Here is a 23,570-nt window from a genome sequence, read left to right on the forward strand (position 1 = left end):
ACAAGCAGGCAGAGGCAGAGAGAGAACCAGGCTCCCTGCTGAGCAAGGAGCCTGATGTGGGACTCGATCCTAGGACCCTGGGATCATGACCTGGACCGAAGGCAGCGGCTTAACCAGCTGAGCCACCCAGGCGTCCCTTGGTTTCATTTTTTGATAGGCTTTAGGATTCATTGGACTGACAGGAGGAGGAGATTCATTGGACTGACAGGAGGAGGAGCTGTCATTCTGAGCAAAGTTAAGGAGGTATATGAAGACAGTGTAGACGTTGCCTTGTAGATTTGATAGAAAATAATAGAATTACCTGTTTAGCTAAAATAGGGAGGTAAAAGTCATAGCTAAAAAGTAAAATAGGACTAGGTGGTAAAAAGCCTTGTGTCATATATGAAAAGTTGGGAAGTCAGTGGGCACTAGGGTTATAATTGAGGATAGCTTGAAGCAGATTCAGAGAGCAGTTTGGAATATGGGTCTGAGGCAGTTAGAACTAAATACTGATTTTGGAGTCCACAGTGTATAGTCAGTGCAAAGTGGTAGGAACGAATGAGACTGTTTAAGACCAGAATAGAAAAACCCTGGCTAAAGCAAGAGTTAAGAGAAAGCTAAAAGTGTAACCAGAGGTATGAATGTTAAGAGAAAAGAGTCATAAGAGTCATAATAGAACGTCGAGGGGGGCACCTGGCTGGCTTAGTTGGTGAAGCATGTAGCTCTTCATCATGAAATTGTGAGTTTGAGCTCCATGTTGGGTGTAGAGATTATTTAAAAATAAAATCCTTTAAAAAAGGAAAATCAAGGAGGATGAAAAATGAATAGAAACAGTGAGAATGGTATTTGTAATTCCAAAATATTTGTCTAGTTTTTGGAAGCTCTGATTTAGACACACAGAAGTGAATCAAACAGAATATTCTATTTAAAAATGTCTCCCTTGGTTCTATTTTCTCATTTATTCATTTGACTGATTTTCCCTTGAGGCACACATTTACTTTTCCTGATTTTAAAAAAAACAACAACACTTAATTTTTAAGTGAGAACAGTGGGGTTATATGAGGTGATGGGCAATGCATGGGCACTAAGTATAGGAGAGTACACTGAAGAAAAAGATGAAAGGCACCTGGCTGGCTCAGTCGGTAGAACATGCAACTCTTGATCTTGGGGTTGTGAGTTCAAGCCCCACAGTGGCTGTAGGGCTTACTTTAATAAAGAGAGAAGGGGCAAGGGTGGGGAAATAACTTGCATTTTGCAGTGAAATGCAGCGCAAAAAAAAAAAAAAAAAAAGAATATAGATATAATACTAAATAACGTTAACATGCAGTGAATGCTAAGCACTATTCTAAAATCTTTATATTTCTTAACTCATACACCCCTCACAATAACTCCATTTTTCGGATGGGGAAACTGAGACTCAGATTAAGTAACCTCAAGTTACCAGAAATTTTGCAGAGTCAAGCCTCAAATCAAAGCAGTCTGACTCCAGACTGTATTCTTCTTTTATAAGATTTATTTATTTGACAGCAAAAGCAGGGGGAGCAGCAGAGGGAGAGGGCGAAGCAGGCCCCCTCTGAGCAGGAATCCCAATGGAGGGCTCCATCCCAGGATCATGACCCAAGTCAAAGGCAGACAGACGCTTAACCCACTGAGCCACCCAGGCACCCCCAGACTATATTCTTAATCACAATACCATACTGTTTTTGACATGTACATGTATCATTCTAACTTCTTTTTATGCATCATTAATATCAAGATAATTCAGTTATAATGATCTTTTGGTTTTCAGGGCCCAGAATGTGTTCAGTATCTTCAACAAGAATATCTGCCTTCCTTGCAAGTAGCTCCAGAAATAATTCAGGTAAGAGCTGTCAGAGCAGACATTCTTCTTAATTCAATTAAAGAAATAAGACTGTGTAGTTCAACCTAAATACTGATTCAAGAAAGTTAAACTGCGAGGCCCCTGGGTGGCTCAGTCGTTTGAGCCTCTGCCTTCAGCTCAGGTCATAGTCTCAGGGTCCAGGGATCAAGCCCTGCATCAGGCTCTCTCTCAGCAGGGAGCCTGCTTCCCCCTCTCTGTGCCTGCCTCTCTGCCTACTTGTGTTCTCTATCTCTGTGAAATGGATAAATAAAACCTTTAAAAAAATTTTTTTATTTTTTTTAAAGAAAGTTTACCTTCAGCTTGATGTTTCACTACAGGATCACAGAGTTCAAACTTCAGGGGTACATGAAATTGAATGGGAGAAAATTATATTTTTATTTTTACTAACCTTTAACCAAAAGTTTAATTTCCTACCATTGTGTAGGTGACAAATCACAAATCACAGTAGCATTCACATTGCCTGTGACTTTGTCACCAATAGAAATCACAGCTGTTTTTGTGTCACATTAGTTGTTCTAGGAATCTCACAATACTATTTATACTTCAGTATATTGAAATTAGGAGTTCTGAAGATACACCACTAGACCTTGCTATCCAAGTCAGTCAGTAATCATATTATTCCCCACATATCAAAATTTTTTAATAACCATTTTGATAACCAAAGCTTCTTTTTTAATCCCATATATTGTAAATTATAATTTTAAAAAGCATGCTATAAAGAGTCCAGTAGGCTCCCCAAATTGCCAAAGGGCACTACAATACACAAACCTATTGTGAAGATTTGTGCTAGGTAGTTTATTTTACATATGCGAAGCTTATCAGTGCTTACTTTCTAAAACTGAAACTGTACTGTGAAGTATCTGGAAAGCAATCTTACATTTTTACACTATTGCAGAGTAATTTTTTTAATGGCAGTCAGTAATTTTCTTGGCATATAGTTACCTAGACTTGTCCAACAGCACATAGATCTAATTGAGGTATCAAAGTTTTGATTACAAATCTCTTCATCAGATTCTAAGAATTGTTTTTTTTGCCAACAGTGTTTTTAAAAAGAGTTTTTATGCTATTTTATGAAAGATAATGAAAATTTTGATTGAAAAATAGGATAGATCCTGCATAAGATTGATCATAAAACTCATTTTTAATGAATTTATGATCTCTTATTTCATGACATACCGTCTTTGAAGGTATTAATGATTTTCTCAGCTATTTATTACATAAGGAAGGTTATGTTTTAATGAAAGCAATAAATTGCTAATTACTCAATGATCTTAATGCCCATCAAAAATAGAAATACACCAGATTGTTAAGTAAAGCAAAATTCTATTTCTCTCTAATAATCTGATTATAAAAAATAAGCATCCCCTGTTTTCCTTTTTTCATATGCCTTTTGACAGTACCATTAGCAGAATTCTATTAGAGAGACTTAACTTCTTTTTCTTTTGGTCAAGCTCTGCTCAGTTACCACTCTTACTAGGTGAGAACAGTCAGAGCAATGTAGTTTTTATTCCATTCTTCCTTCTCAGGCATGAGTCAACCTTGTTTAGGAGAGCCATACTCTCAAAAGTGAAAGCAACTTATATCTGATAAGTATTACATTTGAAGATGCCATAGAACCTTTTTTGGTGAGGAGCTGTTCTAGTTGACTTTGATAAGTTACCATACTACTACTGTAGATTTAAAGCAACTTAAATGCCTTTTGATAGATGAATGGGTAAGTAAAATGTAGTATATACATACAATGGAATATTATTCAGCCTTAAAAGACATGCTCTCACGTGCTACAGCATGAATGAACATTGAGGACATTATGCTAAATGAAATAAGCCAGTCACGGAAAGAGAAATATTGTGTAATTGCACCTAAATGGAATATCTAAAGTAGTCCAACCCTTAGGAACATAAAGTAGAATGGTGGTGGCCAGGGGTTTGCAGGGGGAGGGGGAATTGATGGTCAATGGGTATAGTTTTAGTTTTACAAGGTGAAAAATTCTAGAGGTGTGTTGCACAACACTATGTATGTAGTTAATCCTAGTGTACTGTATATACAAAAATAGTGGTTAAGGGACACCTGGGTGGCTCAGTGGGTTAAGCCTCTGCCTTCAGCTCAGGTCATGATCTCAGGATCCTGGGATCGAGCCCCACATCTGGCTTTCTGCTCAGCAGAGAGCCCGCTTCCCCTTCTCTCTCTGCCTGCCTTTCTGCCTATTTGTGATTTCTCTCTCTGTGTCAAATAAATAAATAAATAAAATCTTTTTTTTTTTTTAATCCTTAAAAAAAAAAAAGTGATTAAGATGTTCAGTTACATGTTTTTGTTTTTTTTTTTTTTAAACACAATTCAAAAAAGAAAACTGGATTTGAATTACAGTGAATTTAATACAATTAGATTCATTCTCTTTCTCTCCTATCTCGGCCCCTCAGGAGTTTTGTCAAGCGCTTCAACAGCCTGATGCTAAAGTTTTTAAAAATTACTTAAAGGTAGGTATTTGGAAAAACTTACATATCTTCATACCATCAGGTAATATTTTAGAGAGGAGAGAGAATACGTATTATAATACTGTGTCATACTCTGGCCTTACCAATCATTACTTATTTGGGGATGTCTTCTAAAACCTGCTTATAAAAATTTGTAGTTTTGGGGTGCCTGGGTGGCTCAGTGGATTAAGCCTCTGCTTTCAGCTCAGGGCGTGATCCCAGGATCCTGGGATCGAGCCCCACATCAGGCTCTCTGCTCAGCGGGGAGCCTGCTTCCCTTTCACTCTCTCTCTCTGCCTGCCTCTCAGCCTACTTGTGATCTCTGTCTGTCAAACAAATAAATAAAATCTTTAAAAAAAAAATCTGTAGTTTTAAATGTTATTCGTTAGAGTTTTCTATAAAGCCCCTTTCAACTGAGTTCTTAGAAGAGATCATAAAAAGTGAGGTAAGCATACTGTGTACATGCTTGAACATACTATGAAAATGCCAGGCAATTTCCTTTTACAGTTTGTAATGTAATTAAGAAGTACAGGATTGAGACAGCAAGTAATGTTTAAGAACATGTGCGTAGGGTGCCTGGTCAGTCATTGAGCGTCTGTCTGCCTTCGGCTCAGGTCATGATGCCAGGGTCCTGGGATAGAGCTCCGCATTGGGCTCTCTGCTCAGCAGGGAGCCTGCTTCCCCCCTCTCTCTACCTGCCTCTTTGCTTACATGTGATCTCTCTCTCTGTGTCAAATAAATCTTTTAAAAAGGGGGGGAGGGGCGCCTGGGTGGCTCAGTGGGTTAAAGCCTCTGCCTTCGGCTCAGGTAATGATCCCAGGGTCCTGGGATCAAGCCCTACGTCGGGCTCTCTGCTCAGCGAGGACCCTGCTTCCTCTTCTCTCTCTGCCTGTTTCCCTGCCTGCTTGTGATCCCTGTCTATCAAATGAATAAATAAAATCCTTTAAAAAAGAGAGAGAGAGAGAGACAGGGCACCTGCGTGGCTCAGTGGGTTAAGTCCTCTGCCTTCGGCTCAGGTCATGATCCCGGGGTCCTGGGATCGAGCCCTGCGTCGCACTCTCTGCTCAGCTTCCCTTCCTCTCTCTCTGCCTGCCTCTCTGCCTACTTGTGATCTCAGTCAAATAAATAAATCAAATCTTTTAAAAAAAAAGAGAGAGAACATGTGCCCATATTGAGTTGAAAGAAACTAAAAACATAAAAACAGAAGTATGAGTTACTTGGTTATATCCTGTTTTTGAAACTTTTGAATTGTAAAACGGACAGAAAGAATCCTCAGATTGAGCAATCAAGGCTTTTTTACATTCATAAATTGAACAGATTTTTTATTTGTTTTTTAAAGACTTTATTTGACAGAGAATCACAAGTAGGAGAAGAGGCAGGCAGAGAGAGAGAGAGGAAGAAACAGGCTCCCCACTGAGCAGAGAGCCCAACACGGGGCTTGATCCCAGAACCCTGGGATCATAACCTGAGCTAAAGGCAGAGGCTTTAACCCACTGAGCCACCCAGGCTCCCCAGATTTTTTATTTTAAATATTTATTTGAGAGAGAGCACATGGGGAAGGAGCACGAGATCATGACCTGAGCCAAAACCAAGAGTTGGATGCTTAACCAACTGAGCTACCCAGGCATCCCATAATTGAGTGAATTTAAAAAAAAAAAAAAAAAAAAACTCTCCGGGTTGGGGTGCCTGGGTGACTCAGTTGGGTGAGGGTCATGGTCCCAGGATGCTGGGATCAAGCCCCTAATTGGGCTCCCTGCTCAGTGGAGAGCCTCCTTCTCCATCTCCCTCTGCCTGCCACTCTGCCTACTTGTGCTATCTGTCAAATAAATAAATAAAATCAATCAGTCAGCAAATAAAACCTCTCCAGGAATTCAGATTTACAATTTATATTCTCTCACCAAGAAGGTAGTCCTTCATTACTCCATGATGGCTTTTTATGTAACAGGTACTATGCTAACTGCTGCAAACAACCGTATGAGTTACTTTCCTTGCCAATAAAGAGCTCATGTTTTGGAAATAAAATTGCAGTGTAACAAGATGAAGAACTGTTTTTTGTTTGTATTACTTTCATTCAACAAATTTGAGGACAAAACACTATGCTAAATATATTGGTAGCAGGTGACTTAATGAATAACCACCTGGTTCTTTTGTCTAAGGCACTGTGTAAAATTGTTAAGTCAGGGCCTTTGCTGAGGAAGTAAGTGTGTGTTGTCCTTAACTTTGCTTCTGTAACATCTGTCCTTGTCCATTTTTTCCCTGGTAGTAGTTTGCCAGCTTATACTGATAGGAGTTTGTGAGAAGATGAGAAGTTACTGTTTAAGATCGGGAACCCTCCCCACTGCCATTTCCCTATAAAATCGAAGTGCCTGTGGAGGTGATGTCTGTTATATAACTGATCCAGCTGGTGAAAGGACTCACAAAAATTGTAACGTTCTATTAAAGGGATCTGTAACAGCTGATCCAGGTACAGTGTTGCAGGCTTGTGCTCCAAACATAGTAATTCATCCAGCTGCATTTATAAAGTCTTCCTCTGAAGCCCAACTTTTTTTTCAGTGGGAACATTATCTCCAGGATAGCACTATTCTTGTTTTTGGGAAAGTGAAGTTCCATCTTTTGTGCCTACTCTCTTTAGATGTGATCGATCCTTAGATCTTGCCGATTCTCTCCTCCTCACTCTGAACTTGCTCTCTGTCTCCACTGCTGCTGCTCTGGTTTGGAGTTGGGTTCTCTCGTGCGGATATCCCTTCCCTTGTAGCCAAGCTGAGCTGTTGGAAAACCCTGAATAGTCCTCTAAAATTCATTTGCCTTATACTCTTCATAAACCTATACCGTTGATTAAAAAATAAACTCATGTTTCTTAGTTTGACATTCAGGGTTTTTTGTTGTTGTTGTACTTGTTTCCTGTTTCTGGTATTAAACCACCTTTCTGATTTCTCTTGCTGGAATGGTCTTTGCTGTTCTTGCTGTTCTTCAAAAATTCTGCCTTATTAGCAACCCTCCTCCTTTATGAATTCTACCCATTCTTTAGGCTTGCCTCAAGCTTGGCCTCTTTGTGAGGCTTTGTTATGCTCATGTAGTGATCACTCCTCTCTTCACTTAGTCAACAGATTATTTGTTAAATGAATGGCTGATCTGCTAGATGCTAAAGATACAATGATGAATACAGTCCTTCGTGAGTTTACAGACAGTAGTCTTTTCTAGTGCTCACTTAACATATACCTAACTATGTGGGCTCCTGGCTGGCTTACTCTCAGGATCATGAGTTCGTGCCTCACGATGCATGCAGAGATTACTTAAAAATAAAATCTGTATTTGAAAACAAAAAGAAAAACAACAACAACAAAAAAACATGTACCTAACTATGGAAAGTATTATGTAATAGTGAACCAGTCACCAGCACAACCTCTAGCCTATTCATTCATACTCTCAAATGTTGAATTGCAAGTATTTTTTTAATAATCAAATAAATAGGGGCATCTGGGTGGCTCAGTGGGTTAAAGCCTCTGCCTTCAGCTTGAGTTATGATCCCAGGGTCCTGGGATCAAGCCCCGCATTGGGCTCTCTGCTCAGCGGGGAGCCTGCTTCTCCCTCTCTCTCTGCCTGCCTCTCTGCCTACTTGTGATCTCTGTCAAATGAATTTTTTAAAAAAATCTTTATAATCAAATAAATAGTAAATTCCTTAGAGGATAACAGCTGCTATGTTTAGCTTTGGTTTGTTCATTTCTTTCTCAAAATTTAATTGGCCTGTATTAGCTGTGACTGTGTGCCAGTCAGCAAAAGGTATAAAGAACATGTTTTCCTCTGATCACTTGAGTTCTTGCATCAGCGTTAATAACCATATTTTCACTAGTTTCCCAACTAATGTCAACATAAGTTATCTCGAGATTTGATCAAATTGTCCAAAAAAGGAAGTTCTTGTACCATGTGTGGATTTTTTTTTAATTAACATATAATGTGTTATTTGCTGCAGGGGTACAGGTCTGTGCCATGTGTGGATTTATGCAGTATGTGAGATGTTCTAAATATTGATTTTATTTTACAAAAGAATGACTACCACTTACTGACTTGGAGCCTATCTTCAGGTAAAAGGTGACATCTTCTGACATCAGCACTAATTGTACTAATATTTTATTTACAGGTATTCTTCCAGAGAGCAAAGCCCTAAGGACTGGATCTCCCTGTGCCTACTTTATGATCAGGAATTCCAGTTGATTTATAAGGAAGCAGTTTTGTGTGCCATTCACACTGGTCTTTTTAACATTGCTTTAAGCTTATTGCAGTATATGTATTGGGATTTCTCTGTAAAATGGGTGTAATTTTCTCTGAATATAGGTATGTGACAACAAGAGAAGTTGCTTGCATGCCAGTGCAAATTTGTTCTATATAAAAATGCTGTTAAAAGATACAGCACGGTTATTCTAGTACCTTTTTTTTTTACTTGAAACGTTAAATCCTTTATAAAGACCATAGCAGGAAAACAGTGTACTTTTTTTTCAATTGCTAAATATAAAATGTTTGAGAATTTTAATTTTCTTTTATGTGCGCTGTCTCAAAATATGGGGGGAATATAACAAACCAAAACTAAATTTTCGTAGATAGCCATTACATTTCTTTAAACTATTTTGATGCCAATGTTGGTTCTACAGAAGAGAATGGTTTCATAAATTAACTGATTTAAGAGTAGGTACCGGTGTTATACACTTTTTATAAAAAAATAAAAATAAATTTTACGTAGTGAAATCTACCAAGTCTTTTTTGATATTATTATAAGTACTTTAATTTTATTTCATCTCTTTCTGATTTTTCATTTAAAGAATTGCACATATAAGCTTATAGATGATTTATCTATGTTCCCAAAAGATTACATGGAGCTTAATTCTCTCAGATTATTTTAAAAATTATTTTAAAAGCCTATTTCAATCCATTGCTAGAATTTAAAATCCAATTTTCCCCCTGTTTTATTGGATTTACTTGGGACACTGTACCTATGTGTTAATGATGCTTATAAGTATGTGCCCATTTAGTTAACAGAAGTACTTCTCTCCATTTTTATTCATGACCCTGCAAGAAAGCAAGAGGAAAATAATAGTAAGTAGTATTAGGAAATTAAGAGAGGAGGGATAAACTGAGCAGCAGAATTAAATTACTACAGTCATTGGGGAGGGTATGTGTTGTAATGAGCCCTGGATATTATAAGACTGATGAATCACAGACCTGTACTCCTGAAACAAATAATATATTATACGTTAACTGAATTCAAAGAAAGAACAATTTCTACAGTCATTTAAATTTAAATTTTACAAGCTCAAGATTTTAGGTGAGGGTTGATTGTTTTTTTTAACCTTTGGCCCATGTGGTTCCCCTCCCTAAAGTTTTCATGATGGCTTCAGTGGTCTATAAACGTCCTAAAACTATTTTAATTATATACATAAATCTTTCTTGGCGTTAATTACAGTAGTGATTTTAAACATTTTCCTTACATTGTAGAATAAAAGTACTAAACTAAATTAACTGTTAAACTAAATTAACTTTAAAAAAAAGATGGATGAAATGTGTATTATACTTAAATAAAAATGTTTTTAAGAATAGGTAAGTGAGGGGGACCTAACTGGCTCAGTTGGGTAAAGCATGGGAGTCTTGATCTCAGGGTCATGAGTTTAAGCCCCATGTTGGGCATAGAGCCCACTTTTTTTTTTTCTTTTTTTAAGATTTTATTTATCTAAAAGAGAGCATGAACAGGAAGAGGGGCAGCAAGAGAGGAACAAGCAGACCCTGCTGAGCGCTAGCCTGATATGGGACCAGATCCCAGAACCCTGAGATCATGACCTGAGCCACCCAGGCACCCCCATAGAACTTACTTTTAAAAAATAAATTCTCTCTTTAAAAAAAAAAAAAAAAAAAAAAAGGATACCTGGGTGGTTCAGTCAGTTAAGCATCCTACTCCTGATTTCGGCTCATGTTACGATCTCAGGGTCAGGGATCAAGTCCCATGTCAGGCTCTGTGCTAAGTGTGGAGCCTGCTTAAGATTCTTTCTCCCTTGGGGCGTGCCTGGGTGGCTCAGTGGGTTAGGCCTCTGCCTTTGGCTCAGGTCATGATCTCAGGGTCCTGGGATCGAGCCCCGCATTGAGCTCTCTGCTCAGCGGGAGCCTGCTTCCCCCTCTCTCTCTGCCTCTCTGCCTACTTGTGGTCTCTGTCAAATAAATAAATATTAAAAAAAAAAAAAAAAAGATTCTTTCCCTCCCCCTCATCCCCTACCCCCACTCGCTCACAAGTGCTCTCTCTCTAAATAAAGAAATTAAAATGAGTATGTGAAAGCTTGAAGTGTTCCATTGATAAGCTTTCTTGTACTGTAAGAAAGATCATGGCATCTAGTGCAATAGCACTAGTTTTTCAAAGTATACTAACAAGTCAGCATAGTGCTTAAGAGCTAAGGCAGGTTGCAGATTTGAGTAGGTTCTATTAATCACTGGTTTTAAAAAGTTTAAGTAATTTAAATAACTTCTCCATATACATTTCCACATCTGTAAAATGGGGGAGATAATGGTAGCTACCTCACAAGCAAGAATTGAAGTATGAATGGCTTCTTATACTACCTGCGCACGAAGACTTCGTATTAGCTATGATCGCTGTACTATTAGTTCCATATATGTAAAGGTGACGCCTCCTTTTTCCCTGTTTAAAGCCTCAAAAGATTGTGTATGTTCAGGATCAAGAGAAAACAAAACATGGAAATTAAGAGTCTGCAGTAGAAGATAAACTTCATGTTCTATAGTCATGTATAATATCCATCTTTCCCTGAAGTTACCCAGAGCACTTTTTTTTAGGGAGTACCATAGCAATTAGGAAATTCTGCTTCTTCATGAATTACTTACTTGTATTTAGTTTCCAAAAATAAGCCCCCAAATAATTGTCACAAGAGTGAATCTCATCTCTTGAAAGGTGAGGTCACAAAAGCAAAGACGGATTTGTGTGGCTTGACTATGGAACAGCAAGGGTTTTAAGATGCCTGGTCGAGTTATGTGCCTAACAGTTTATTTAAAGTCTTAAATGTTAACGTTAATTGGTTCACAAACAGCTCTACCTTTAAGAAAATACCTGTGGTATTTCAGTGATAAATAATTTTGGTAAATATGTGAATCAAGGCCTTTGGCTCAGCTAATTACATTTTCTCCCATAAAACTTTTGAGCTGTAGGTCTTACTGTTGTAAGGAACCTGGACAGGTCCCCTTCTTGGTGTTAGATACAGAACTGAAATTGGTTGGAATTGTAAGCAGTAAATAGATTTGTTGTTAGAATGGTTCCATCTAACACTGGTTAATTAAGTGGTTTATTTTAACATTGTTTAAAAGTCTAATAAAGTAACTTCCTTTGTAACAACGCATTACTGTGGACTTTTGTTATCTCCATTGTGCAAGGAACATAACAGACTTACGTTATGGGGCGGGGGAACGTGCTTAGTTAGAGTCAGTATTTGGTGGGGAGAGTTGGGACTGCAAACCCAGATGTGTTCCATTCAAAAGCCCCTGGTTTCCTATTTCATTCCTGGTTGCTGTAGTTCTCAACTGGGAAGAATTCTTCCTCGTCAGTCTTACAAGTTTAGCCCTGAAACAGCCAGAGTGTCTCTGACCTCTCCCTATGTTGAGAAAGGCTGCAGTGCAGTCAGTGGGCAGAAGGGATCACTTTAGGGAAGAGCTGCTTGAGATCCTGGAGGCACGAGTATTCAGGACCTCATTTCAGTCAAGTTCTCCAACACTTCCATTTTTCAAATACCGTGTAAAGAGGGAGTTAAGACAACTTTCATTACTGACTTCCTCAACGCAAAAAAAAAAAAAAAAAAAAAAAAAAAAAAAGGAAGGAATTAAATGAGCTTATTTACATTAAGAATTTCACGTCTGGATTATTCTGAGGCGATCATGGGACCCCACTGCAGCCAACACAGCCTTTAAAACACTTTCAGATCTATCCGTCCAGACTGTGTTACTCCCCAGGGACAGCCTCGCACGTGTCCAGCATTCTGCGCACCTGTGACTATTAGAATGTTTGCAATCAGTTCAATGTCTGTCTTCCCTACTGTCACCGTACGTCGCGCTCTGTCGGTGGTTCTCGAGGATGGGGCGGGATTTGCAGTTCTGGGAAACCGAAACTGCTCACTGCGCAGGGCTCCCTAGCTTCACCCTTAGGGGGAGGGAGGGGCAGGCAGAGGGTGCGGACCAGTTCCGACTCCAGGCAACCCCCAGTCTCCCCGCCTCTCTCTACGAAGAACGTGGAAACCAGCAGCCCCACCAGCCCTGGCCGCAGGGTAGGCGGCGGAGGCCGAGGCTCGTCCGGCGGACGTGCGCACGCGCACCGGCGCGCGCCGGCCGTCGGTCACGTGGCCCCCGGCCAGGGCTCGCGAAGCCGGAAGTGTCCCGAGGCTCACGGAGGCCGCGGGAGCCAGCTGGAGGTGGTGCGACGGAGACCTGGCGCGGTAAGTGGGGCGGCGCGGGCAGAGGGGCCGAGCCGCGCGGGGCACGAGCAGGGAGGCCCTCTGGGGCAGGCGCGGAGCGCTCCCGCCCCCTGTGGGAAATTGGGATGCTGAGTCAGAGCGGGGGCGGGGCGGGCGACCCGGGAAGCCCAGCACCACCGGAGGCCGAGCCCTGCCGGGACCTTGGCTGGGTGGCCGCCTCCCGCCCGGGTGTTTGGGGCGTCCGAAATCCGGTAGAATGGTCGTGCGGGCCCGGTCCCTTCCACCTCTACTTCTCGCCCCCCTGGGCGGCCCTCTGACCGGGCGCCCTCCCGGGTCAGCGTTCAGCGACGTTGGGCACGAAGAAAGAGGTGGTGCTCATTACCGGGTATGGGCCCTGGCCGCCCCGGAGAGACGGATTCCCCCTTTTTTTAAAAGAGTTTGACAGTTTTCTACTCCTTTATGAACATTGACACGAACAGCAGTGTTCAAAGGGTTTGATTTTACCGATGATTCAGTAGACGTTTCGTTAGGGTTTTAGTGATGGTAACGTCGTGGATTGACTAACCGGAAGCTGGAAGCAGAGGACGTCTATTAGTATACACACATATAATGTGCATTCCCAAACATTTCCTTTGGGAAATTGCTTACGGGTTTATCTTCCAGTCCGTATTTTCAGAAGATGGCTTCAAAACAAGGTCTACCCGTTAACTGTCCAGTGCATAACCAAAGACCCACTTTTTTCGCTCCAGAACGCTGGATTATTAACATAGTGGTAGAGTTTGGAAATCCTTGAACTTTGTCCAGATGCCTGTCATCAAACTTGTTTTCATCCATAGACAGATGGTAACTTTCGTTTTGGACAGTATGAGGAAGTAGGCTTAAGGCAGGCACTAGTAACATACTTGTTGAGTGCCTGCCTATAATGTATCAAAATTTGGGGAAGATTTAAAAAGCGAACACCTTGGGGATGTGCTGAGTCATGTTTTAGCATGCTGTTATTGTGGGTTTATTGGAAGATAGTTTCAAAAGACATTTCCCCTCATCACTGTGAAACTAGTCCTAAATATTCATATAGAGAGAAGATATCTTAGCTGATAAAAGTGCTTATATATTATTTACTAGCTATGTGTGGGTACCTGGCTGCACTATTTTACATTTACAGTTACCTCAGCACAGTTACAGTAATTAGGAAAGGTTTTTCATTATTGAAAAATATTTGAAAATACTGAAAAGATAGTTGATATTATTAACCTCAGCTGACAGATGTGTATTCCTTGTGAAAAGTGCTTCTTATTTTTATTGCTTATTTCCAATAAGTTAATGTTTAGATAACATTTCTTATCTAAATTAGATGGATGGTAAAGATTATATATCTTAATATATAAGGTTATTGAAAATGGACCATTCTTTATGTTTCTAATCCTTCTTGGAATATTGATAGTCATTAATTCATCACTGAATACCTAGTCTGTTCTAATGGACTACAAAGGGATATCAGGATCTGATTTGATTTGGTATTACAGCAGTTTTAATGTGGCATAGTGAGAATATTGTTTATGCTACTAATTTTTATTCCAACATGGAGCTCAAGTATTTGAAGTAATGTAGTTTTCCAGTTATTAAAGGAGAAGGCTAGGTAGGGGTGGTGCTTTTTTTAAAAATCAACTTCATTTTTTAGAGCAGTTTTAGATCTAGCAAAATTGAGCAGAAGATACAGAGATTTTACTTAATACATAATAGTATCCACTTGCTTATTTTTTAAGACTTTGGTAATATACACCTAATATGTGTATATTTATATACTTGGAGATTGGACCGATTATCCTTAATTTCACAGGAGTTAGCAACCTTTCAAGAATAAAAACTTTTTGCATCTTTCCATTATGATTGTCAGGCACCATGCTGATGAAATTTTACCTTATGCCATGGCAACAGTTGTTTTCATTAGTGTAGCTCTGCCCTTAAAGAAAAAAAGTAATTCTTTTCTATACTTCTGTTATATTTGACTTTATGACTTTAAAGATTTTTTTATTTTTATTATTGAACAGAGAGAGAGATCACGAGGCAGAGAGGCAGGCAGAGAGAGAGGAGGAAGCAGGCTCACCGCTGAGCAGAGAGCCGGATGCAGGGCTTGATCCCAGCACCCTGGGATCACGACCCGAGCCGAAGGCAGAGGCTTAACCCCCTGAGCCACCCAGGCACCCCGACATTATGACTTTAAAACACCTTATAATTCATCACTGACTAATCTTTCAAAACATCTGAAGGAGATAAGTGGCCAGTATCACTCTCCTGAGAAAGATAAAATCTGAAGGGAAATAGATATTTTATGCAGCCTTGGGATAAGTGAGTTAAAGTGAGTATATAAGATGTCATTGGTTAATGTTTTTTTTCAGAGCCCACACGGCATTTTAGTCTTTAATATTGTTGGAAGCTTATATTTTTACATTAGACTGCACTTTTCAGTTTAGCAATAACTAAGTTATGATCTTACTGGAGACTAAAAATAGCTAACATTTGTTCCTTAAATGTGTTGTTCCCTTAAAACAACATGCACTTTTTTTCTTCTCTCTTAGTTTAACAAGAACTCCTGACCAAGCCAAAATGCAGAGCACTTCTAATCATCTGTGGCTTTTATCTGATATTTTAGGCCAAGGAGCTACTGCAAATGTCTTTCGTGGAAGGCATAAGGTTGGTTCAGAGAAAACTGTGAAGGCTTTTTATCACTGTATATGTTCTCTTTTGGGAAGCACACTTGTACTAAAATGTGAGACTTGATGAGACTCGATGTTTTCGTTTACCCTGTTTAAAGAGAGTTCTTGTTTTTGTGGTTCAAGTATAGCTTGTGTTAGAGTAGAGTTAGTGATACCTACCTGATAGTGGCAGAGGTTATGTGTTGCAAGTGGAGAAGAAGAGATTGGTTTAAAAAAGGGACTAGGAAGATTGGTGTTGTGCCTTTTGATTCTTTCCCCAACCTAGTCCTCATAGTGAATGACCTCACTAGCAGAAAAGTTCCTTATGGCAGTGAGTGCATTGGGGTGGGCTACAAATGAAGGAAGTATGCAAAGGCAGATGCATAGTTTGAGGGGAATCCACAGGTGGTTCTGATATGCTGTATTACAGTTTCATGTCCTAGTAAACAGCATCCTACAAGGTAGATTGGAATAAAAAGAGATTATCAGCAAGGAGCCCACACTTAAAAGGTATGAGGTAAACAGAACTTGTAGTGGAAGTGAGAATAGAATAAAAGGCTAATCTTGGAGGCACTTCAAGAACCAAAAAAGATTTTCTGTCAGATTCTATATTGGAAGATGAAATTAAAGATAATTAAAATAACTTAAAATGAAGAAATTTAAGATCATTAAAGTTTCTATTCTGGGAAGGAAGCTGGAAGAATAATAGAGAAAAAAAATCTCTTATAATGCAAATAATCCACTAATTTTTCAGCACTGTGAACTCTTTTTGACTAAATGATATTCGGAGAATTTTAAATTCTTGTTTTCAGAAACTAGAGCTTTAAATATTTGAGTAAGGAGGAGTTTCATGTTTTCCTATAGCTGTGTGTTTGCCTGTCAGTTCTGTCAGAAACAATAAGATAAGCATTCAGAGGGGAGGGGCTGTTTCCTCTGAGGAAAGAAGCTGGACTGTAAACAGCCTCTGGTTCGCAGTGGCTGAATCAGAAGTGTCATATAGCTTTTAGCCTTTTTCCCTCAGATTCCAGAATTGTCCACAAGTTCTGGGTTCTTTATCAGGTCCATATGGTCAACTTTGGATATTCCTGCCCTATAAATTGTTTTTGTTTTATGCCCTGTGCCAAGAAGAAAAGAAAATGGGTGGTGACACAAGATTTAGTGTTGAGACCACATCTGACTGTCTGTCTTCCTGTGACCCAAATTAACTTTAACAAACTTTTAATAATCACTTGGTACATGACAGGCACTGTGACGGATCTAGTGAACATAACCGCAAATAACGTGCAGTTCCTTCCCACAAAGAGTTTTAGGTTTAGCTGGTGTTGGAAAGGACGTAAATTGGAAACTGATGGAATAATAGGTAGTTAGTAGTGACAGAAATTAGGTGAGGCATATTCCATGTATTCTGGTCCTCTTTCCTTACTTAGATAATTGGGTGTCCTTCATTTAAGTTTCTATATCTAATAGGCATTCTGCAAATGTTTGTGGAATAAAAGAATGAAGAATGAGGACAGATTAGACCACCCTAAGATAACCCAAAGTTGTTCTTCAAAGGGAACGGAAATGTATTTTATCCCATATAGTCAGAAGACCTAAAATAAGGATTTGAGGGTCATAGGAATTTACTTAGAAGACTGTGAAGAGTCAGTTTAGTATTCAGTCCCTAGTATTCTTCCCATGGGTGTATTTTCAGAAATCATGTTTGTTCTCAGTGACATCAATTTCAGAGGTTTAGGACTATACCTGAAAAATCCTGCTTGCCCTTAACTATTTAAGAATTTTTTTTTCCGGGACACCTGGGTGGCTCCGTGGGTTAAGCCTCTGCCTTTGGCTCAGGTCATGATCTCAGGGTCCTGGGATCGAGCCCTGCATTGGGCCTTTGGCTCAGCAGAGAGCCTGTTTCCCCTCTCTCTCTGCCTGCCTACTGTGATCTCTCTCTCTGTCAAATGAATAAATAAAATCATTAAAAAAAAAAAAAAAAAGATTCTCTCTCCCTCTGTACTTCTTCTCCTCTTTTTTTTTTTTTTTAAGATTTTGTTTATTTTCTTGACAGAGATCACAAGTAGGCAGAGAAGCAGGCAGAGAGAGAGGAGGAAGCAGGCTCCCCACTGATGCGGGGCTCGATCCCAGGACCCTGGGATCATGACCTGAGCTGAAGGCAGAGGCTTTAACCCTTGAGCCACCCAGGAGCCCCTCCCTCTGCACTTCTAAAAAAAAAAAAAAAAAAAGAAGAATTTTTTTTTCCTCTCCCCCTTTTTTAAATTAATTATTTTTATTAACTTATAATGTATTATTTGCCCCAGGGTACAGGTCTGTGAATCATCAGGCTTACACACTTCACAGCACTCACCATTTTAGTTAAGAATTTTTTTTTAAGGTTTTATTATTTATTTATTTATTTATTTATTTATTTATTTATTTGACAGAGATCCCAAGTAGGCAGAGAGGCAGGGAGAGAGAGAGGGGAGGAAGCAGGCTCCCCACCGAGCAGAGAGCCCAATGCAGGGCTTAGTCCCAGGACCCTGAGATCATGACCTGAGCCGAAGGAAGAGGCCTAACCCACTGAGCCACCCAGGCACCCCTATTTAAGAATTTTAAACTATGATATTATTTAGACCTTTTTGTATTACCACCTGGAATGACCCAAGTTCCAAATTTACTATTTGTTATTCAAAGTATATTACTTCCGTAATCTGTCTCTTTCTCATTGACCTGTTTTTAGTTATTAGTGTATGTGATGAATGTGTATGTTTGTTAATCATGATGAAGTTAGGGGCACCTGGGTGGCTCAGTGGGTTAAAGCCTCTGCCTTTGGCTCAGGTCATGATCCCAGGGTCCTGGGATTGAGCCCCGTATCAGGCTCTCTGCTCAGCAGGGAGCCTGCTCCCTCCTCTCTCTCTGCCTGCCTCTCTGCCTACTTGTGATCTCTGTCAAATAAATAAACAAAATCTACCATCCAAGTACTAACCAGGCCCGACCCTGCTTAGCTTCCGAGATCAGACGAGATCGGGCGCGTTCAGGGTGGTATGGCCGTAGACTAAATAAACAAAATCTTAAAAAAAAAAATCATGGTGAAGTTAAAGGGAAGAGCTAAAGGAAGGATGTGTTGATTTTCCTATATGTATACATTTAACCCTTAAATAGCATGGATTTGAACTGTGTGGGTCCACTTACATGTGAATAGTGTCTTCAATACATACAGTACAGTACTGTAAATGTATTTTCTTTTCCTTATGGTTTCTTACAACATTTTCCTTTCTGGCTTTATTGTAAGGATACATGTAGCATATAAAATATACACTAATCAATTGTTTATATTCTCAGTAAGGCTGCAGCAATAAACTATTGGTAGTTAAGTCTTTGGAGAGTTGAAGGTAAATATGGTTTTTGACTGCACAGAGGGTCAGCACCCTTAACCCTCATTGTTCGAGGGTCAGCTATATGTAGATCCCAACTACATGGAGATCCTTTAAATATTCCTCCTCTATGCTTTGAGTTAGGGACAGTGAATGACAGGTGACTGTGCAGTTGAATAAAGGGAAACAGTACATTCCCACACTATGCCAGTAATCTCACAGGTATGATTTGGACTACAAAAGTATGGAAAATCCTAGCCTTGATCACAGTAGGCACTTCGCAATATTGCATTATTTTGGTAGATAGATTTAGGTAGATAGATTTAGCAGTGTTCTTACTCTAGTTGAACAAATAGGAAAATGGTGTAATTAAACTGTGATTTGGTTGTTATTCTATTTTCATATTGTCTGAAAATGGGTGGTAAGCTAGAGTGAGGGAGGTGTGATCATGTCACATAGATGTGGTCTCCAAATAGTGATCTTGATGAGAGGCTGTGAAGCAGTTAAATGGGTTTTGGGAGTTTGGGGGGTTTTTTGTTTGTTTGTTTGTTTGTTTGTTTTTGGGTTTTTTTTTTTTAAAGCTTTTATTTATTTATTTGACAGAGAGAAATCACAAGCAGATGGAGAGACAGGCAGAGAGAGAGAGAGGGAAGCAGGCTCTCTGCTCGGCAGAGAGCCCGATGCGGGACCCGATCCCAGGACCCTGAGATCACGACCTGAGCCGAAGGCAGCGGCTTAACTGACTGAGCCACCCAGGCGTCCCAGGCAGTTAAATGGTTTTAAGAGAAAAGATCATGAGATTCTGATTGAGAAAAAGATTGTGAGCTTCTGAGGTGATTTTGGCTATGAGTAGTGAATCTGTATGAAAAGCTATGGAAAGGGCATCAAAGCTGGCATAGCACGAAGATCCTGACAGACAGGCAGCCATGAAATATCTTTAGGCAGGTGGTGCTTAAACCCCAAAGTCAAAGAGGAAATGATCTTTCCACATGCTCCAGGGAAGTTCAACCTTGGATTATGGGAAAAGTAAGATTAAACCCAAAGAATCTGGACTGACCACTAAGGAGAGGCTTGCCACTTAGAATGACTGGGAGGAGGTAGGAGGGTCTGGAAGAGAGCCTTAAAGCAAAGTTAATATGAAGAATATAAAAAGGTGATGTTTACCTGAAATTAAGCATTTGCACCTCTAAGAGGGCCTCCCAGCTACAGTTGTGCATTGTAATTTTCTTTGCAATCTACTTCAATATTCCATGAGAGAGTGAGAGTGGGGTGCTGCAGGCACATCCATAGAGAAAAGGAAATGTCTTTGATCCTCTAAGAGAAGGCTCTGTAAAGAAACAGTCTTGGGGCACTTGGGTGGCTTAGTGGTTAAGTGTCTGCCTTCAGCTCAGGTCATGATCCCAGGGTCCTGAGATTGAGCCCTACATCGAGCTCCCGGCTCGGCAAGAAGCCTGCTTCTCTTTCTCCCACTCCTCCCTCTCTTGCTGTGCCTCTCACAGTCAAGTAAATAAATAAAACCTTTAAAAAGAAAAAAAAGAAAGAAAGAAACAATCTACTCTAGTCATCTAGGTGAAGTTGCAGAAAGATCTCCAAGGCAGCAGTGATGCAATCCAATGAAGATAGGCTACTTGAACCTGAACCAACTCCAGCTTCTACTTCCATACACACATCTGCACACACACAGTATTACAGCTAGGGAGTGGTGTTTTGTTTGTTTGTTTGTTTTTTAAGATTTTTTAATTCTGACTGAGAGAGAGGGAAGAGAGAGAACACGCACAGGGGGAAGGGTCAAGGAAAAGGAAGAAGCAGGCTCCTCACCAAGCATGGAGCCCAACATGGGTCTCCATCCCAGGACCCTGGGATCATGTGAGTCAAAGGCAGAGTCTTAACCGAATGAGCCACCCAGGCACCCATTTTTCTTTTCCTTGATCCTTGACCCTTTTCTTTTCCTTTTTTTTTAAGATTTTGTTAATTTATTTTGAGAGAGTGCACATGTGTGCAATTGGGGGGAGGGGAAGAGAGAGAGAATCTTAAAGCAGACTCCCCACTGAGCGTGGAGCCTGATTCAGGGCTTAATTCTATGACCCATGACATCGTGACTGGAGCTGAAACCAAGAGTAGGGCACTTAACTAACTGAGGCACCCAGGTGCTCTGGAGTATTTCTTAACGATTAATTTAATTACTTTGAGGGTTTTTGTTTTTGTTTTTTGTTTTTTTGAGATTTTATTTGTCAGAGGAAGAGAGAACATGAGCAGGGAATGCTGCAGGCAGAACAAGTAAAGGGAGAAGCAGGCTCCCCACTGAGCAGGGAACCCAATGTAGGACTGGATCCCAGGACCCTGGGGTAATGACCTGATCCAAAGGTGGACGCTTAACCGAATGAGCCATCCATGCATCCCTATTTTGAGCTTCTTTTTTTTTTTTTTTAAGATTTTATTTATTTATGACAGAGATCACAAGTAGGCAGAGAGGCAGGCAGAGAGAGAGAGGAGGAAGCAGGCTCCCCACAGAGCAGAGAGCCCGATACAGGGCTCAATCCCAGGACCCTGGGACCATGACCTGAGCCAAAGGCAGAGGCTTTAACCCACTGAGCCACCCAGGTGCCCCTATTTTGAGCTTAATGAAATTTTGTATATGGAGTATAGTTTTCAATCTCTCTTTTCCTGTTTTGTTTAAATTATTAAGCCCTGGAGAAACCCTTCTAAAATACTACTTTCCTATCTAAAATATACTTTCACATTTGATATTACTAGAGCTCTTCTTATATGTGACTCTCTTTGCCTCATATAATGGAAGCTTTTTTTTTTTTAACTTTTATATATTTGTTTATTTTTAAGTAGGCTGTAGGTCCAGTGTGGGGCTTGAACTCAAGACCCTGAGATCAACCATTGCATGCTTTACTGACTAAGCCAGCCAAGCACCCTGGAAGCTTTTTAATTTGAAAGAAAGCCTTTACTTCATTTCGAAGCATATAATTTGAGAGAAATTTGGAGCAGCTAATTGATTTTAGCTTTAAAAAAAATCAAGAGTTGGGTGCCTGGGTGGCTCAGTGGGTTAAGCCGCTGCCTTCGGCTCAGGTCATGATCTCAGGGTCCTGGGATCGAGTCCCACATCGGGTTCTCTGCTCAGCAGGGAGCCTGCTTCCCTCTCTCTCTCTCTGCCTGCCTCTCTGCCTGTCTACTTGTGATCTCTCTCTGTGAAATAAATAAATAAAATCTTTAAAAAAAAAAAAAAAAATCAAGAGCTCTGGTACAGTTACCTATGCTTAAAAAATATTTGGGTGTTCTGTAAGATAAATAAATTGCTATAGTTAGTTCTAATAGTACCTTTTAATTTTCTTTATAATACTATAGATAAATAAAATATTTCTCTCTTTTTTTTAGAAAACTGGTGACTTATTTGCTATCAAAGTATTTAATAACATAAGCTTCCTTCGTCCAGTGGATGTTCAAATGAGAGAATTTGAAGTGTTAAAAAAACTCAATCACAAAAATATTGTCAAATTATTTGCTATTGAAGAGGAGGTAAGTAGTCAAGCTTTAGTTAATCTTATCTTATTTATTGTAATTACTGCAATCCGGGAGAAATGACCTAATATAAAAATTGCTTTATAAACAATGAAGTTTTTTAAGTGATGAAAATTAGAGCTTGTATAACCAAATATCCTGTCTTCAAAGATTCCTTTTTTTTTTTTTTTTTTGTCCTCAAAGATTCTTAAAGAGGTATAACAATGGAAATAAAGTATCATGGAATCAGAAAAAGTAGTATATTTCTTATACTAGGCTGTGGTTACCAGTATTTTTACTAGAAATAAAAACTAAGTGAAGTTTAATTGACATAATTATAAAAGGAGCAAGTCAAACAATACGAAGAAGGCTTTGTAAAAGAATAAAAATCCTAGGAATCCAGAAATTAATACAGTGTATAAGTACATACTGTATATGTTAATACAGTATATAAAAGATAAAATTGACTTTAGGAAAAAACTGAAAAGAAGAATGTCATTAGGAAGAAAAAAAGAATGTCATTAGAAAAATTATCTAGAAGTAATGGAAATAGAAATTTAGTTTAATCCCTCTAGATGTAAACAAGGAATCAATCAAATCACACTTTTTAAATAATAATTTGGCACTTTATATTCCTTATAATAGTGATTTTATTTTTAGTAAGTACTTCTTAGGAACTAATCAGAAATTTAAATACAGTTTTATGCACAAAGATGTTCATTGCTGCCCTGTTTATGATAAAGAATGGTTAAATAAGTTAGAGTATGTGATGGATAGTTACTCAGTTTGTTATGCTCAAGGTTAAGAATGTAGTCATTCAATGGCTGCCTTTGGCTCAGGTCATGATCCCAGGGTCATGGGATCAAGCCCTACATTGGGCTCTCTGCTTGGCAGGAAGTTGGCTTCTCCCTTTCCTACTCCCTCTGCTTGTGTTCCCTCTCTCACTGTGTCTCTGTCAAGTAAATAAATAAAATCTTTAAAAAAAAAAAAAAAGAATGTAACCTTCCACCTGCCAGGTTTGTTCAAGATCACTGATACCAGCTGCAGAAAAGTTTGGCATACTGTACAAAGAGAACAGTCCCCAGAAGACTGTACTTTTTCAGACACTAGCTGCAAGTTCACCAGTCCCCTAGGGCTATCATCACATCATACCAGCTGGCTACAAATTTGGGGCTCCCCATGATTGTCCCCAGATTTTTTTTTTTAAGATTTTATTTATTTATTTATTTAAC

General features: G+C 39.5%; 2 protein-coding genes across 3 annotated transcripts in view; both read left to right on the forward strand.

The window, feature by feature from the left end:
* The window catches only part of XPOT (exportin for tRNA), a 49,810-nt gene extending 38,093 nt beyond the window's left edge, over window positions 1–11,717 (forward strand). The window contains exons 23-25 of the mRNA XM_059186225.1: window positions 1,769–1,840; window positions 4,282–4,338; window positions 8,474–11,717. Coding sequence (XP_059042208.1) covers window positions 1,769–1,840; window positions 4,282–4,338; window positions 8,474–8,500 — 156 coding nt within the window. The 3' untranslated portion in view covers window positions 8,501–11,717. The remainder of the gene's footprint in view (window positions 1–1,768; window positions 1,841–4,281; window positions 4,339–8,473) is intronic.
* Window positions 11,718–12,399: 682 nt separating this feature from the next.
* The window catches only part of TBK1 (TANK binding kinase 1), a 50,529-nt gene continuing 39,358 nt past the window's right edge, over window positions 12,400–23,570 (forward strand). The window contains exons 1-3 of one of the 2 annotated variants that reach the window (XM_059186226.1): window positions 12,651–12,803; window positions 15,359–15,473; window positions 22,216–22,356. In XM_059186226.1, the coding sequence (XP_059042209.1) occupies window positions 15,387–15,473; window positions 22,216–22,356 (228 nt within the window). In that variant the 5' untranslated portion in view covers window positions 12,651–12,803; window positions 15,359–15,386. Of the gene's footprint in view, window positions 12,804–15,358; window positions 15,474–22,215; window positions 22,357–23,570 lie in introns of both variants that reach the window. The other variant, XM_059186227.1, reaches the window with a different exon arrangement.

Source organism: Mustela lutreola, chromosome 8 (assembly GCF_030435805.1).
Source record: "Mustela lutreola isolate mMusLut2 chromosome 8, mMusLut2.pri, whole genome shotgun sequence".
Classification (NCBI taxonomy): domain Eukaryota; kingdom Metazoa; phylum Chordata; class Mammalia; order Carnivora; family Mustelidae; genus Mustela; species Mustela lutreola.